The 16,738-nt window shown below is 43.7% G+C and overlaps 2 protein-coding genes across 5 annotated transcripts in view; both read right to left on the bottom strand.

Moving 5' to 3' along the window:
* Window positions 1-16,738, bottom strand: part of LOC310861134 (tuftelin-like) — a 200,459-nt gene that overhangs the window by 123,085 nt on the left and 60,636 nt on the right. The gene's annotated exons all lie outside the window — the stretch shown is intronic.
* Window positions 1-16,738, bottom strand: part of ubap2l (ubiquitin associated protein 2-like) — a 42,919-nt gene that overhangs the window by 7,543 nt on the left and 18,638 nt on the right. For 3 of the 4 annotated variants that reach the window (XM_083774518.1, XM_083774520.1, XM_083774517.1), the window contains exons 13-26: window positions 16,002-16,182; window positions 14,217-14,418; window positions 11,056-11,372; window positions 10,307-10,479; window positions 9,913-10,021; window positions 7,562-7,601; window positions 5,975-6,158; window positions 5,654-5,723; window positions 4,807-5,119; window positions 4,474-4,562; window positions 3,978-4,031; window positions 3,700-3,781; window positions 2,665-2,876; window positions 2,152-2,257 (exon numbers count right to left, since the gene is read on the bottom strand). In XM_083774518.1, coding sequence (XP_083630644.1) covers window positions 2,152-2,257; window positions 2,665-2,876; window positions 3,700-3,781; window positions 3,978-4,031; window positions 4,474-4,562; window positions 4,807-5,119; window positions 5,654-5,723; window positions 5,975-6,158; window positions 7,562-7,601; window positions 9,913-10,021; window positions 10,307-10,479; window positions 11,056-11,372; window positions 14,217-14,418; window positions 16,002-16,182 — 2,132 coding nt within the window. The remainder of the gene's footprint in view (window positions 1-2,151; window positions 2,258-2,664; window positions 2,877-3,699; window positions 3,782-3,977; window positions 4,032-4,473; window positions 4,563-4,806; window positions 5,120-5,653; window positions 5,724-5,974; window positions 6,159-7,561; window positions 7,602-9,912; window positions 10,022-10,306; window positions 10,480-11,055; window positions 11,373-14,216; window positions 14,419-16,001; window positions 16,183-16,738) is intronic. The other variant, XM_083774519.1, reaches the window with a different exon arrangement.

A 16,738-nucleotide genomic window follows, 5' to 3' on the forward strand; every position in this document is an offset into this window, starting at 1 on the left:
TTGAGTACTACAGTGTTGGGGGGGACAATGTTGAGTACTACAGTGTTGGGGGGGAGACAATGTTGAGTACTACAGTGTTGGGGGGGAGACAATGTTGAGTACTACAGTGTTGGGGGGGACAATGTTGAGTACTACAGTGTTGGGGGGGACAATGTTGAGTACTACAGTGTTGGGGGGGAGACAATGTTGAGTACTACAGTGTTGGGGGGGGCAATGTTGAGTACTACAGTGTTGGGGGGAGACAATGTTGAGTACTACAGTGTTGGGGGGGGGACAATGTTGAGTACTACAGTGTTGGGGGGGAGACAATGTTGAGTACTACAGTGTTGGGGGGAGACAATGTTGAGTACTACAGTGTTGGGGGGGACAATGTTGGGGGGGGGGACAATGTTGAGTACTACAGTGTTGGGGGGGGAGACAATGTTGAGTACTACAGTGTTGGGGGGAGACAATGTTGAGTACTACAGTGTTGGGGGGGAGACAATGTTGAGTACTACAGTGTTGGGGGGGGAGACAATGTTGAGTACTACAGTGTTGGGGGGGAGACAATGTTGAGTACTACAGTGTTGGGGGGGAGACAATGTTGAGTACTACAGTGTTGGGGGGGAGACAATGTTGAGTACTACAGTGTTGGGGGGGAGACAATGTTGAGTACTACAGTGTTGGGGGGGAGACAATGTTGAGTACTACAGTGTTGGGGGGGAGACAATGTTGAGTACTACAGTGTTGGGGGGGAGACAATGTTGAGTACTACAGTGTTGGGGGGGAGACAATGTTGAGTACTACAGTGTTGGGGGGGAGACAATGTTGAGTACTACAGTGTTGGGGGGGACAATGTTGAGTACTACAGTGTTGGGGGGGGGAGACAATGTTGAGTACTACAGTGTTGGGGGGGGGGGAGACAATGTTGAGTACTACAGTGTTGGGGGGGAGACAATGTTGAGTACTACAGTGTTGGGGGGGGAGACAATGTTGAGTACTACAGTGTTGGGGGGGGGGAGACAATGTTGAGTACTACAGTGTTGGGGGGGGAGACAATGTTGAGTACTACAGTGTTGGGGGGGGAGACAATGTTGAGTACTACAGTGTTGGGGGGGGAGACAATGTTGAGTACTACAGTGTTGGGGGAGACAATGTTGAGTACTACAGTGTTGGGGGGGGAGACAATGTTGAGTACTACAGTGTTGGGGGGGGAGACAATGTTGAGTACTACAGTGTTGGGGGGGGAGACAATGTTGAGTACTACAGTGTTGGGGGGGACAATGTTGAGTACTACAGTGTTGGGGGGGACAATGTTGAGTACTACAGTGTTGGGGGGGGACAATGTTGAGTACTACAGTGTTGGGGGGGGACAATGTTGAGTACTACAGTGTTGGGGGGGGGGCAATTTTGATTACAACAGTGTTGGGGGGGACATTATTGAGGATGATGGGGCTGTAGTGGACAGTATCGAGTATGACAGTGAGTGTTGGAGATAGGGGGGGGTGGATGGTGAAGCGTTTGAGGCCAACTCCTCTTGCTGAAATGAAGAAAGCAAGCAATGGAAGACAACAGAAGACCAACCACCCTAACCCCATCTGTTATATATAAAGTGAGGTCACCAGGCAACATTGTTGTACGTCCTGCATTTTTCTCCTTTATCCTTTCAGTTTATTTTCCATTGGCAATCCTACAGACCAAGACCAGCCTAGGGAATTGTTGAAACACACAATTTTGTTTTTGCCCACATTCCTTGTACAGAGTTCCTTCTGTTCACAGGCAACAACAATGGCTGCGCAAGATGCATATACTGTAGGTTAGCCATGGTCTGTCAGTGGAACTGGACAGAAATGAAAGCGAGCATTAACAGAAACCCATATCAACTTGCAAGCAGTTGCATTCTTAACTTTCAGAATCAGAGGCTCTAGAAGACAGGTTTCAAAAGTTGAATCTGAACAACCTACAAACACATGCGGACAAGCATTTTGCTTTCGTTAATAGATATTAGTGATGTAAAAGAGAAAAGAAAAGAAAAACAATCATTCAAGAGGTCGAAACACAATCGGCAACAGTCAGTAATACTAGGCAGGTGTAAGTCAACTAAACGGGTATGACCACTGAAGGCATGCCGTTTCCGTGGAGAGTGCCCGTTTTTTTTGCTCTGTGCCTCACCAGTGTTGTAGCCATGGGAACCGTAGCCACTGGCCTGTTGGAAGGGCGTGGCCGATGCGTTCACACCAACATTCACGCCATGCTGCTTTGACGAGGTAGGAGCCACCTGAATGTAGGAGACAATATGAACAGGAAGTAGTTAAGAGGCTGTGCCCACAGCCTGATGATGGCTCCCCAGTCACAGGAAACACAAGTAGACCTGATTCGGCTGGTATACAACTCATAGCATATTTCAAATACAGCGGGAAAAAAAAAATATATATATAAGAATTGTCCAAACATTTCAACCAACAAAAGGCAAATCAATTTTATTTGGTGTTCCAAGTAAAGACAAAAAAAGTAAATAATCGATTTCAACTGATTCAATTTCCTGAATTTGTAAAAAACAAAAAAAATACATTTAATTGCATTGCTGAACACAAAAGTACAATTACAGATGTGACAAAATAGTTAAATAAACTTGGTGACATTCCGTAGTGCTTCTTCCTCTCAGTTTAACAGGGCATTCCTCACCGGGAACACAGCAGGTCCGTACTGGAAGGTGTTGGGTAGGCCTGGCATGCCAGTGTAGTAGGGCAGGCTGGTGTAGCTGTACCCTGGGGGCAGGGCCGGGTTGAGGAACGGCTGCTGTGCAGTGTGGTGCGTCTGGGTCTGCTGTGTCTGGGCCAGTGTGGTGGCTGGAGCCGGAGATGATGAGTCACCACGGCCAAACTTTGACAGGTCACCTGTGGAAATAGGAAGATGGAGAGAAGAGGTGGAAACAGTGACTATTCAGTATTTTAGCCGTGACGTAAGCGCCCCTCTCCAGAGTTACTTCCGGGTCCTACTTTTGTGTCACCATAGTTATACTGTGTCCCTACGTCGGACTAAATCTGAGACTAAAACAACCACGAAAGTCAAATTTTACTGCTTTCCTTGCAACAACAAAGCTACTGGTCTCCCAAATCTGAGTGTGACAGGCCGTCTGCCCCACACTGAATACTATCGCCATTTTATTTCATTGTGTCAACTAAATCCTCCATTAGAGATTGTAATAATGCAAACTAGATTCAACATACTCAACCCTGCATACAGTCTAAATATGCCCCCGAAATATTGTACTGAGCAAATGGACCGTTACCACCTTCAATAATAATAGTCTTTATTGTCTCCACATTATATATTTTCTTTGTCAAGGACACTTTTACAGAACATTAATAATTCTACTCGAGTTGGAAGCATTAAGACTCATTTGAACCCTCAATGGTTTCCTTTCTGAAAAATATCATTGTAAAAAGCTTCACACGTTTAGATATTGCCATTTACAATGAGAAGCGGACTGGAGCTGGTGCCACTTGGACACGGACGTAACGTAGGACTACAAAATGACGTCGATTTAAACTTTAAACGAATTACACCACCATCTCTGCCGGGATTTGGATTTTGGCTTTGATTTGACCATAAGCCACTCCAACAACGTGTGCACTCATCAGGTGACACAGGCACAAACGTCAACCTGATGGATGATACGTAATGTTACTTTTGGTTACATAAAGCCCCGGAGCTCACCAGCATAAGGGTTGTTGGTCAGGCTGCCATCTCTGCCAGTCAGTGCCGTCCCAGGAGTTGCAAATGGAATGCTGTAGTAATCCTAACAGAGGACAAGTGGGAGGCGGGAGGGGGGGGGGGGGGGGGAGAAAGTAATTTAATCATAGGAAAAAATATGTAATGAACTAAAATGTCTTATAATTAATGCAGTCAGTATGGCTAGAATCATTCTATCCATAAATCAACAGCACCAGGCGATGGCGCATGTCTTATGTCTATAGTCATTAGACTAAACTCACCAGTGGTATTCTGGTCTGTAGCATCTGTAGGTCGTCATAGCCATACACCTGAGGCTGAGAGAGAGAGAGAGAGAGAGAGAGAGACAAGAGGTTACTTTACAAGGTACCACTGCTACACAAATAAGACCCGAGAATGAGATAACGGCATGCATGGGGATCAGAGCTGTCCAACTCCACTGAACCGATATGTCAAACAGCAAAATAATCCTAACGTGAAGTTGTTTTTTTATGTCTGTCACTCCGAGTCTGTCACAACATGCTGCAATAAAATTGTTTGTCCTGACTCGAGTAGTTAGGAAACACTGGATTAAACACTGGATTCATCAGAGTGAGTAATACTAGTCCATTTGTCAAAAAGGTTACATTATTTTCTAGAATCGTTCAATACATGAATTCCATAGCCACTTCTAATCCTCACAATAATTTTAGGATCAAATGGAGGATAAACTAACATTGTAATGTAGAAGGACTGTGCATGGTGTTGTGTAAGACTCACAGGGTAGGCGTGCAGTAGTCCTGGTGCCATGATGTACGGGTTGGGCAGCAGAGGGGGCACTCCAGGGGGAAGGTTCGGTGGTGCTTTCCCTGTACAAAGAAGAGTACAAAGAAGACAAAACATTATATTCATTCAATTTCAAAGAAAAAGGTGGAGCAAATTAATGGTACAACTAGTCTCTAATGTCGGTACATTAAGTACATTAAGACGACGTTTAGTATTTTGCCATTTTAGATCAATAAATCATGCGGATTGAATGATAACCTACCCTCCCACCTCCCTCAAATGTTGATCTGTGGGGCAGAAAATAATCATGCAAATAACATATCTAACCTGAGGACACTGCTGAACTGCGCGATGAGGCAGACGAGGCCATGATCGACGTGGAGTTTGACATGGCTGCGATGGCCATTTGGGGACCCATTGAGGCCGCGTTGAGGCCCATGGCCATGCCGGCAGCGATCAGACCCGAGGGGGCCAAGACGGTGGAGGAACCCATGGACGAGGCTTGGGGTGCCCCAAGGGAGACCTGCATAACTGCCACGGCCGCTGACGAAGAAGAGGGTACCGACGAAGAGGCCACAGCTGAGATGGAGGAGGGGTAGGAGGAGGGATGCAAGCTGGAGTCACCGTCTACGCCAGGGTGCTGCAGAGAGGATGTAGTTTAGACAAATTGTATTAGATGTCCATTAGGGGTCGAACAGATAAGTTATCCGTTATCTGATGCATCCGCTATCGCAGGAAATGCAGTTTTCAATGTTGCTTTTAAGAGATGGAGGCAAATATCCTCATCACACACACACACAGATAAAATATGAGATGTTTTATTATTCAGGAGCCTGGAGTTAACATTATCCAATCAATTAATTCACCCTATGACAGCATTTCATCCAACAGTTTATACTGCAATCGTGAGCAGCAGATGCAAGCAACCACTTTCAGCCTGACATCGCCATTTTGGGCATGTCATTAGAGGCACAAATTTCCCACTTTCCCCTTAAAACCTTCGAAAATGTAACATTTAAAAAAAATAAAACAAATATAGCAGATCTACAACAAGCTCACAATGCATTGCATGCAAATCATCTATATTCATTATTCACTATTAATTTTACGACGGTTAAAGCCATGCGGTAAATGCCCCAACACATACTGAACATACACACATACAACCACTCACCACCAATAAGCTTGAACTAGATGATCGGCCTGAAGATTGAGAGAGGCTGTTCTGTTGTGTTGGGAGAGAACTATGGAAGGAAGACAGAATCGGAGCAATTCATACATTGTGCACGACTGTCGCTCAACATAAATATACATATTTTCAACTGGAAAAAAGTGTTGATGCGAGTCATGCCTTTTAGTTTAATTTAGCAAAATAAAAATGTAGCTTTCTTATGTAACTGTAATAAGTCAGGTGGGTTTAATTTGATTAAACTCTAGAGAAAATAAATATCTGAATATGCTAGTGAATTGAAATTAAGTAAGACGGCGGTCTTACTTATGCTGAGGTGGGGGGATGGTGCTTGAGGGCAGGTCTTCACTGTGCCCCAAAGCACTGAGGGACGCCTGATTGGATGTCAACAAAGAGGTGGGACTTGAGCCACTGTCCGTCAAAGCTCCCATGCTTGAGACTGATGCCGTAGTGACTGAATCAGAGGCTGACGCTGCAGAACCTGCTGCAGCTAAGAAGAAATCAACAGTCATTTCTGTGATATAGTCCAAACCATAAAGACACAAAGAGACAAACTAAGAGGAAATAAAATGGATGCTTTCTAAGATATATTCCAATCCAGAGAAATACCTAATCCTACTAATTTTCACCAACAACAACTTTGTGCACATTTTAGCACAAAGTGCAAAACTAGGAAAAGTGCCCCTAGTCAGGCACAGGTCAGGTTGTGGCTTCCTGGTGGCGCTATAATAGGCCAATGTGATTTTTGTACAGAATCTGGAGGAATACAAATGTGTTTTTCAAAAGTCAGCTTGTAAATCGGCTATTTTGGCCAAGAGACTTGATGTAGACTGTAGAGGGAAGAGAGGAAGTGTATAGTATATATTCAAGTGGTTAATGGAAATAAATAGGGATGCACCGAAATTGAAATTCTTGGCCGAAACCGAATACCGAATATAGGAAACAGTTGGCCGAAAACCGAATACCGAATATCCGAATATGATTAATATTATACATCTTTTTTCCTACCATTGCTGTCATGGCCGTACCTTAAAGCTACCTGATGTATGGCAAAATAAATGGTTATGGCAAAACTTAACTTAAATAATAATCACTATTATGGGTCCATAAAACATTTATTCAGCCCTTTTGAATGCATTAATTGCATACACTATTCTGTGATATATTTTCTGCCTATTCGGGCCGAAACCGAATAGGCCGAAAATGAATTTTTAGCCATTTTCTGCCGAACATTTTCTGTGGCTGAATATTCGGGGCATCACTAGTTAAAATAGTATGTTTATACAGAGTAAGTACAGAATAAATAATCTCTCAATCACCGGGTAATGACTGTGACACACTCCTGTAGCTGAAAGGTCAGAAATGCAGTCCTTGCAACCACAATGTTTCCAGCCAGACAGGTCTAGTCCAGAATGCCACTTTAAGCACTATATACTTTGTTGTACAACAAATAGCAAAGATTGTTGACCTACAAGCTTGTAGATGTTTGGAAAATTTGAAAGATTTAGAAAGCTTTTGCCTATAATGCCATGTTGAAAGTAGTTATCACTTAACATACCTACACCCACACAGTATCATTGGTATGAAGTGTAACTGAATATCGCTGTTTTAGTATCCTCACTTAACCCATTAACCTGAGTTTGATTCTACAAATGTTATGTTATGGTTATGGCTAAACTTAATTTAAATAATAATCACTATTATGGATCCATAAAACATTTATTCAGCTCTTTGAATGCATTAATTGCATACACTATTCGGTGATATATTTTCTGCCTATTTGGGCCGAAACCGAATAGGCCGAAAATGCATATTTAGCCATTTTCTGCCGAATATTTTCTGTGGCCGAATATTCGGTGCATCACTAGAAATAAAGCACATTAAGACACTCACCTTCCACAGATTGCACCATCTGCATTGAACTGAAACCATTCTGTAAAAACAAAAACAAGGTGAAATCACTAGTTTCCATTGAAACATACAACAGGGAAATTTGTAGATCTGGTGCACCCTAAACGTTTTTATATCTTTGAATCCGGGAGCTACGTCTGTGTCTCATTAGTTGTTGTTACACATAGCAACATAACATCATATATCTTTTTACATTTTTAATGAGAATTTTAAAGGACAACTTTAGTTTTTTTCAACCAAGGTTCATGTTTTAGGTTGTTATTAGAGAAACTAAAAGGTGAGTGTTAATTTTCTTTCATTTGCTGCTTTCTTTTGTTTTGGGTATTTTAGCAGTTTTTGACAGGGGGGCGGGGGCATTCGAGCATGGGGCTAAATATGTATTTTTTTACAAAATATTATGGCAATTTATATTTTTATTATTTACTATAGTCCTACTAGACCCCAAGAAATTACATCTGACCACAAAAGATCACAGGATCTATTGAATGTGACAAACTGACATATTGAGCCTATACACACAGTATAAGCCTTCCCCCATGTAGGTAGATCACATACAGTAGATCCTGTGATCTTCTGTGGCCAGATGTAATTTCCTGGGGTGTATTAGGACTATAGTAAATACAAAAATAAATCACCATAAAATGTTGTAAAAAAAATACATATTTAGCCCCATGCTCGAATGCCCCGCCCCCCTGTCAAAAACAGCTAAAATCCCTAAAACGAAAGAAAGCATCAAATGAAAGAAAATTAACACTCACCTTTTACTTTCTCTAATAACAACCTAAAACATGAACCTTGGTTGAAAAAAACTAAAGTTGTCCTTTAAGGTTTTCAGAAACCCTATGTTATGGCGCTATTAGAATCTAACCTGACTCCGCCAGATGAGGCAGCAGAGAGTACACTGGGTTCCCCCCCTCCTGCTCCCATCTGGGAACTCTCAAGGTGCTGCCACACTTACTAAAGAGCCGCGGACGTGCTCGGCTGTCCGAAGCTTCTTTTCCGGGTTTTTAGACAGCTGGTGGATGGAAATTAAGCTCCACCTCCGTGGCTGACTGCTGTGGAGGAGAGCGTTTCCGGGAATCTGTCCGTCGCGGCAGTTAGCCGCGGAGGTGGAGCTTCTTTTTCATCCACCAGCTGTCTAAAAACTCGGAAAATAAGCTGCGGACAGCTTCTTCTGTCGGCCGTTTTCCGCTCAGTTGTGGAAACACTGTCAGGCAGACTCGATGCTCCAGCCACCAAACGGCCTGGCCAATCAGCGGCAGCTAGAGGCGGGATCAAGGCAGGACTGTGTATGCCTTGATCCCGCCTCTAACTGCCGCTGATTGGCCAGGCCATTTGGTGGCCGGAGCATCGAGTCTGCATGAGAGTTCCCAGATGGAAGCAGGAGGGGGGGAACCCAGTGTACTCTCTGCTGCCCCATCTGGCGGAGTCAGGTTAATTAGAATCAGCCTCAGGTCTAAATGGATGCACGATTGCACGCAGCATTGCAACTCTGTGAGGCCAAAAACCACTCATGCTTTATAATGGCCTTGACCCAGTAAAAATAAGACCTAGAAGGATGAGACATTGTGAAGCATAGGAATATGTGGACTGAGTGAACTGTGTGAACACACACACACACACACACACACACACACACACACACACACACACACACACTTTGACATGGGGGTCAGATCAACATATGGAATGAATTCTGTACTGGCCATATGGAGCGTGTCTTGAGTGTACAGGGTTTGATGAGGTCAGATCAACATATGGAATATCAGAACAGGTCAGCTCCATATATGGAGATCTAAGGGTGGTAGCGGGGGCAGTGTCTTGAGTGTACAGGGTTTGATGAGGGCCCAGGTAGGGCCGGGCCTTAATTTTCGGGCCTGTTCAGATCTCTAGTTTTCGTCGGCTGCCGGGCGCGGCTACACTAATAACTTTGGGGCGGGCCCGTCTAGAGTTTGAATGGACAAGTCAATCAGTCAAAGGGGAGACATCGAAGACGAAGGACCTAGACAGTCACCCTTTTAGCGTTATAGTACAAGTAAGACGCGCAAACGCGTGAAGCGAACGCAGCTCGTGTGTGTGTGGTTGTGTGTGTGTGTGTGTGTGTGTGTGTGTGTGTGTGTGTGTGTGTGTGCTACAGCTGCGCCCTGTGTGTGTGTGTGTGCTACAGCTGCGCCCTCTGGTGGCGGGCGGGTGGTGTAACAGCGGGACAGACACACAGACATTCAGCCCTTGCTGTCATAGTAAGTGGCTCACTGCGTTCGCAATAACTGTACCTGAGTACTGTACGTTTTGCAAACTGTTAATAACATATTCAATAAAGACTATGACCTCACCTTGGGCTGCATGTCCTTCTGAGGGGAGGATGAGGCTGAGGGAGGATAGCGTCTGGTCTGGGAGGTTCTCTGATCGTACAGGTCCATCTGGCTGGGGTTGGTCGACTCACTGGAGGTTGTAACAGTATAATGAACAATGGGTGCAAAAAGTTAGGTCCCAAAAGAGTTATCTTTCTGGCTTCATTCGTTCCAGCACACTGATAAAGATAAAGTCATGTAGAGGTTACTACACAAATAAATTAAACAAAAGCTATCATTATTTCAGTTACTACGGAGACTATTACTGAGACTAATAAACTGTGGTGTTTCACCTCAAACTGAAATATTGTTGTCTTACACAACCTCTCAATTTAATTATACCCGATGGGTTGTGCCCTTTATTAGTGGTACAAACCTGCTAGGACTGCTGTACATGGTGTTCTGAACCTGGTTGGCTGGCACGGTGGTGGCGGGGGTGGAGTCATATTCTGGCAATGCTGGTTCCGACCCAAACTGCAGTGCACCAAACTGGAAATTGAGGCCAGAGATGTCTGATGAGCCTGGCATCTCTACTGCCATTGCTGGAATCTGTAGACATTAGATGGAAAAGGATATTACGATCTCTTTTCAGCAGTGTTTCCGACATTGTTTATTAAAGAAGCAATGTGGCACCATCAACACTACCACATTACAGAGAAAAGAAAAAGCTGGGGATAAAATGCATAAAGATGCAATAAAGAACTTATGTCCTCCCTGACAAGCATGGCTAGTTTTGGCTACATGTATAACAGTGGGCAGAATGAGAAGTAAGCTCAGATGGAAGCTGCCAGAGCAAGTTAACATCACAGCCTAAAAAAAAAAGATTATACAAGCCAGATGTTTGCATTGGCTTTACAAACAATCTAAAATGACATTGTTTAGATGTCATGTAGGGATTCACCGGCCACATATCGGTATCGGCCGATATTTGCCATTATCGGTAAATAAGAACCATTTCCATATCGGTGCATGCCTACATTTTACAGTTAGTTTAATTTCCTGATTCTGTCACCAGTCAACATCAGTTGAGCATTTGCTTATCTGCTAATAAGTTAAGACAAAGACACCCAAGCTCAAGTGAAGTGGACACAGGAATAACATTTGAAAACAAAGTGGTGACGATACCTTTGTAGTAATAGAGGTCCTCTTCTTCTGCTGTTTTAGTTTGTGCTGCTGTAGTGGTAGGGGGCTGGATCCCTGCGTGTCCGACGGACCCGGCGACACTTGCTGACCCAAAGTAGGGACCGCCACCATTTTGGGGAGGGACGAGGCAGGTGGAGGGGCTACGTGGGGTGAGGTCTGTTGGGGCAAAGATGAAGGTGGAGGCAGGCCCTTGTCCTGCAGGAAAGCGTCCAACATGGACGAGGTGGAGGTGGTCGACTGGTAGGGCTGGCGCTTGGTGAAGGGAGTGTGGACCGCAGACTCTGGCTGAGTCTTCATATCTGCATGGAAAAATAAATAAAAACCTAGCTCAAACATTGTGATTGCAAACAGGCAGAATTACCCATGGCAAAGTTGGATGAAGCTCCGTCTTTGTTTTACAAGTATTAATTTTATTTAAATTTTGGACTGGTTGTAGGACTAGTTGTGGGTTTTGTGTGGGTTTTGTTTTGTGGAGTTGTCCACAACTGGTGCTGCTTTGTTTTGTTTTTTAAGGAAATAAATCTGAATATGGCTCTACTTCCTGTCTTCCATGTATGTTTGTTGCTCCATTAATGTTTCCTGATGAAATACGTGAAATAATTGTTTTGAAAATACCATGTCGTAAAGAAAACTCAATAAACATATGTTAAAAAAAAAATCCTGATGAAGGTGCAGTTAAAGGTTTTGTTATCAGCATAACATTTTAACCATCAAGGTTTGAAAACTAAAGTGACAGTCGTGTTAACCAGAGCAGCCAATTTAGTTTGCTGGTCATTTGAGAAATCCCAAAGAACCATAGACCAACAAAATCACACCTGTGGGAACTGAGGTGGTGTCCAGACGAGGACGTATTGTGCGTTACGTGTGTACAGCGAATGCCGCCTATTTGCTGAAACGGTGACGCAATAGTCTCCTCGTCCCCTCCAAACCAACCGCACGTCATCAGGCTTTCCACCTCCAGTTATTTTTTTATATTTGCACATAATGGGCCTGATTCTTCAACGTGTTTCCGCTGATATATTGCCGTGACGCTGGCGGAAAGGCATTTACGTGGATTTCCCACATTAATTTGGAATTCATGGAAATGGCCGTGAACTTGACGCTGCCTTTGGTTCGTCGGAAACTCCGCTAAATCCTCCGCCACCTCTTTAGGTGGCGGAGAAATTTGCGGAAGCATACACTTGCATATAGATTTATTCAGAAGGCTTTAGTCTTCATGCTGAATCAATAAATAGTCCCCAAATCTCAGATAAAATATGTAGGCATGTGCCCCCAACATATTGGTCGATCAGCACATAAAAAAACGATATATATATATATATATATATATATATATATATATATATATATATATAAAAGCCGAGTGCACTTGTATGCCTAAATGCATTCTAGAGGCAAGTTAGCCTATAGAGTCCCATAAGGAAACTGCCCCTGCAAGCCCCGACACCTTTTTATTTATTTATTAGGATATTTCTATAGCATGCCATGCGCGATTGCGCTGCTCACTTGACAGCCTTCTCTAGGCTACTCGCAGTGCAACGCGTTGTGAGCTTGTAGATCGGCTCTCGCGGACTGCATGTTAAAAAACAAACTCACAATTATAATAAGAACATAGGCCTACACTTATCTGCATTTTGCACTGTACGAATCTAACGTTGTTTCGGTGTGTGTGTGTGTGTGGGGGGGGGGGGCAGACATGCAGCGTGCTGCCGATCCAATTCACATTGGAAAATGAATAGGGCTAATTAGCCCTATATAAAAAATAGAAGACCACATTTATAGCCTAATGAATGCAGCGTGTTTGAAAGTCGGCCAGTCATATCAGTTTTAAACCAGCTCACCTCCACTCGTGAACATGACGGACAGACAGACAGAATTTATAATAATGTATATTGATATTGATCACATGGATGCCACACACAGAATAGTTTAACTCACTGGATAAACTCACTGGATTATAATTTCTTCAGACAAGAGGATCCCAGGCCTACGAGGTAGGCCTATAATATATTTACTTATGAATGTATGGGGCTATGGGCTACTGTTCTTTATCGCGCAACAGTGTCGAGGGCCCATGCAGCCCCCCTCCCTCTCTCGTCTCTCTCGCTCTCTCTGAAAAGACGACTTTTGCATTGACATATCCGATATTTTAAATATCGGATATGTTTTACCTCTGCATAGGTGTGAGAGAGCACCCGCCTTGGTCCCGAACTTAATTAAATAAATTATAATTATATTGCTTCAGCGGAGCACGCACCGTTGCAAGCTTCGATAGCAGTGACCGCGGCTGTGATCTCAGACAAACTGCTGTCTGCTGAGTCATGCTTGAAGCCTTTTATGGTATGAAATTGGGCGTGGATCAATGCAGATGAGGTTGTCGGGTGCTTTTCCGATCACTTTGCACCCGCTGCATTCAGTATGACATACACCTGCGATACACCTGCGCACCTGTGGTACACACCACTCTCTGAATAACACGTCATCTCAACGTAGCTTGATCGGACGGATAAATACGATATCTGTTTCCGCCACCGTTACACTCTGGCGCATTTCGTTTTTGAAGAATCAGGACCATAGTCTATAAATCTCTTATCCGAAAATAGCCGATCTGCAGCCAGTGCATGAGCTTGTAGATAAGCTATTTTCGGAGAACAGATATAAATTATGGTGATTACCAATCTGGAAAGCCAAGAAAAAAACGGATGATCTACATTATGGTTAGCCTACTAGGCTAGCTAAGCTAGTCCATGTGGTGGCTGCATGCATAATAAACATAACCACAATGTGAACGATCGAAACTTTAATACCATTTACAAACTTGCACGGCTAACAGCCCGAGCCGTGTGTGGGGGTCCCCGGAACTTCCAGACCCACAGGAACGCGCCCAGGGTGCCGGGCCGGTTCCGACAAGCCACCCACGTCCGAAACGGTTGAGAAATGACAGAGTTACCGTGTGGAGGTCCCTCTACTGTACTGTCACACCCGAAATCATCATATATATATACATATAGTGTGTGTGGCTGCGCAACAGTGACACTTGGTGAAAACCAACCAAACGCTATTTTTGTGCTGGGACGGACCCAGCCACGGACTAGGCAAGGCAATGGAGTAGCTGCACCACTCAAAATGATATGTGCTCTCACCATACTGCCCCAGTGTCGAGGGGCTTGTATCCCACGAAGACGGAGTTGTGTTGGGAGGCCCAGTTTGTGAGTGCTGGGCAGCCAGCTGGGCCAGTGCCTGGGCTGTTTTGTACTGCTCCAGGAACTGGGAGCCAGTGGTGGTCCCTGTGCTACCTCCTTTAGGGTCTCCCACATCCCCAAAGCCCTTGCTCAGCATGCCAACCTGCAACGATAGTTATACATAGAATTGTTTTTCAGTGGGATGTGGTGGGTTTCAAGCACATGCTGACTTGGACGAGTTTCTGCCGGCCTGTTATGTTGCTGGTCATGTTATCTTGCATTTCTGTCTACTGTCAACAGATTATATCAGAGGTGCATTGCATTCCAAGGGAACATTTGATTTTCTATCATTATTATTATGTAGGATTATTGAAAATTGTTAGCTAATTATTTCAAAACTCAGCTTATCACTCACCATTCTTCAGGCATGTGTGACATGGGAATTACTGTTCAATTCTAATGGTTGAAAAGATTTGTCTCACACAAATGCAAGCCGATTTTGCAGACTGGCTAGTGGCACAAAAAAAAACGGGAAGAAAAAAAACGTAATTTCAGTCAGGGAGGGCTGAATTAAGTAAATTAGGTAGATTGCCATTGTTGTAAACTTCCCCAGGAGGAAATTGTACAGCCAGTATATTTTTTATTGGAAAGCACCACAGTTCCATTTGATCTCCATGAAGCATCATCATCCTACTATTTTATTCTATGCAGGGTCACTGAGCAGTATGAGTTTTGATTGAGGGTTTTCTTTCCGTCTTTTTTCGTTGTCTTTTTCTTTTGGGAAAAAAATGTATACTATACCAATTATATCATTTATAACCCGTTCTTAATAAAATGTTATTTGACAAAAAGATCTACATGAAGCATAACTAGCTAGCGGAAAACTAAGGTTACTATCACATTGGGCTATCAACCTGTCAATTAAATGACACCACCACCATTAGACAGGGGTAGAAGAGGTGGCTGTAAAAGTATATATTTTATAAATATAAAAGATGCTTTCAGTAGAATGACTGCACTTAGAAATTGATATAGAACAATGCCAACGGAATGAGTCTTGGGGCGCTTTCACACGTAATGTTCCGTCTGATAAGCTTGAAAAGTTGATAAATGCGATGTCCCCTCTCTGTTTACTGCTGTGTGTTCAACAGTCTCTCCCTCTCTCAAAAATAACAAGCCACCTTGATACAATATAATCAGTGTGTTGCGTGCCCTGGCCGTGCTGCCTATTCTCACACCCAATCAGACTTTTCATAAAGTACAAAACGAGATGATCACCTTCCCAGCGGAGAAGGGGACCCAGCACTGCTCAAAGGGTGAAAAAAACATAAAGACGTAAACATATCTGCCCGCCCCTATCCAATCAGAAGCCTTCCCAGCCCCAAAGCGCTGCGGAATGAAATAATGGGATTTAAAAGTATCGTCCATGTAAACACTCATTCGGAATGACCATTTCCCCATGTAAACTCGTAGCAAAAACATTGCTTCAGAATTATTTTATTCTGAAGTTTTTATTCTGAATACACTTTCTGCATGTAACCGCAGCCACTGACAGAGACTTGGCAATAATAACCTCTAAATATGTAAAAGCATATACATGCACATACATAATATAGGTCATTACACCAGTAACAAATAAGAGTACAACTCCAACTGCAGCGGAGGGAAAAACAATAGTATACAGACAGGAGAGCAAAAGCTGAAATGCATATTCAATCCACTACACAGGCTTACACTGTAGCTTACCATGCTGTGCTGGGTATAAGGAGTGCTAGAGGGTGCCTGAGAGAGCGGCACCCCTTGCTTGGAATTGCTGAAGACCATTGACTGGTTCAATGAGGGGGGCTGGGAAGTTTCCATGGGGGCATTCTCTGGCTCTGAAGAGGACGACGGGGGAGTCTTGCCCAACAGCACTGCCAGGTCAATCCTGTGGGAGGGGTCAGAGATCAAGGTCAGAACAAGGTGTAACGAGGTACTAACTAAACCACTCTCTCAATGTGTGGTCCATGAGGCGGTCCCCAGCTACATGACTGATAGTAACAAAACCGACCCTTAACCCATTTAGACCATAAGTCACTCATGGTGGCGCTATAAAGAGCAGATATGAAAAATACAGGGAAAAGGTTTGCTTGGCCTCTAGGGAGTGTGCATACAAAGAGAAATTGAAAATTGTCAGGTGGCATTTCTTCCTCTGCCTAGTGGGAATGTGCTTGCAAAATGTCAGAGAAATCACAATCCGATTTTCAACATTTTGTTCAAAACGGAGCACACGCATCGGTGCATCGACGCATCGATTTCATTAACACAAGTCGATTCAAATTAGAAAAAAAAAACATTCATTTGTTTTCCCCATATTATTTTTGCTCTATGCGTTGTGCTGCTGCTGGCTGAAATAATGTTAATTATACCCATGACCTATGTCTTCTATTGTGTTCTGAAGGTATTTTGCTTGAAAATATTGTTAGTTTACTAGTTGCGGTTTT

The sequence above is a fragment of the Protomyctophum parallelum genome (assembly GCF_964188405.1).
Source record: "Protomyctophum parallelum genome assembly, chromosome: 1".
Lineage (NCBI taxonomy): Eukaryota > Metazoa > Chordata > Actinopteri > Myctophiformes > Myctophidae > Protomyctophum > Protomyctophum parallelum.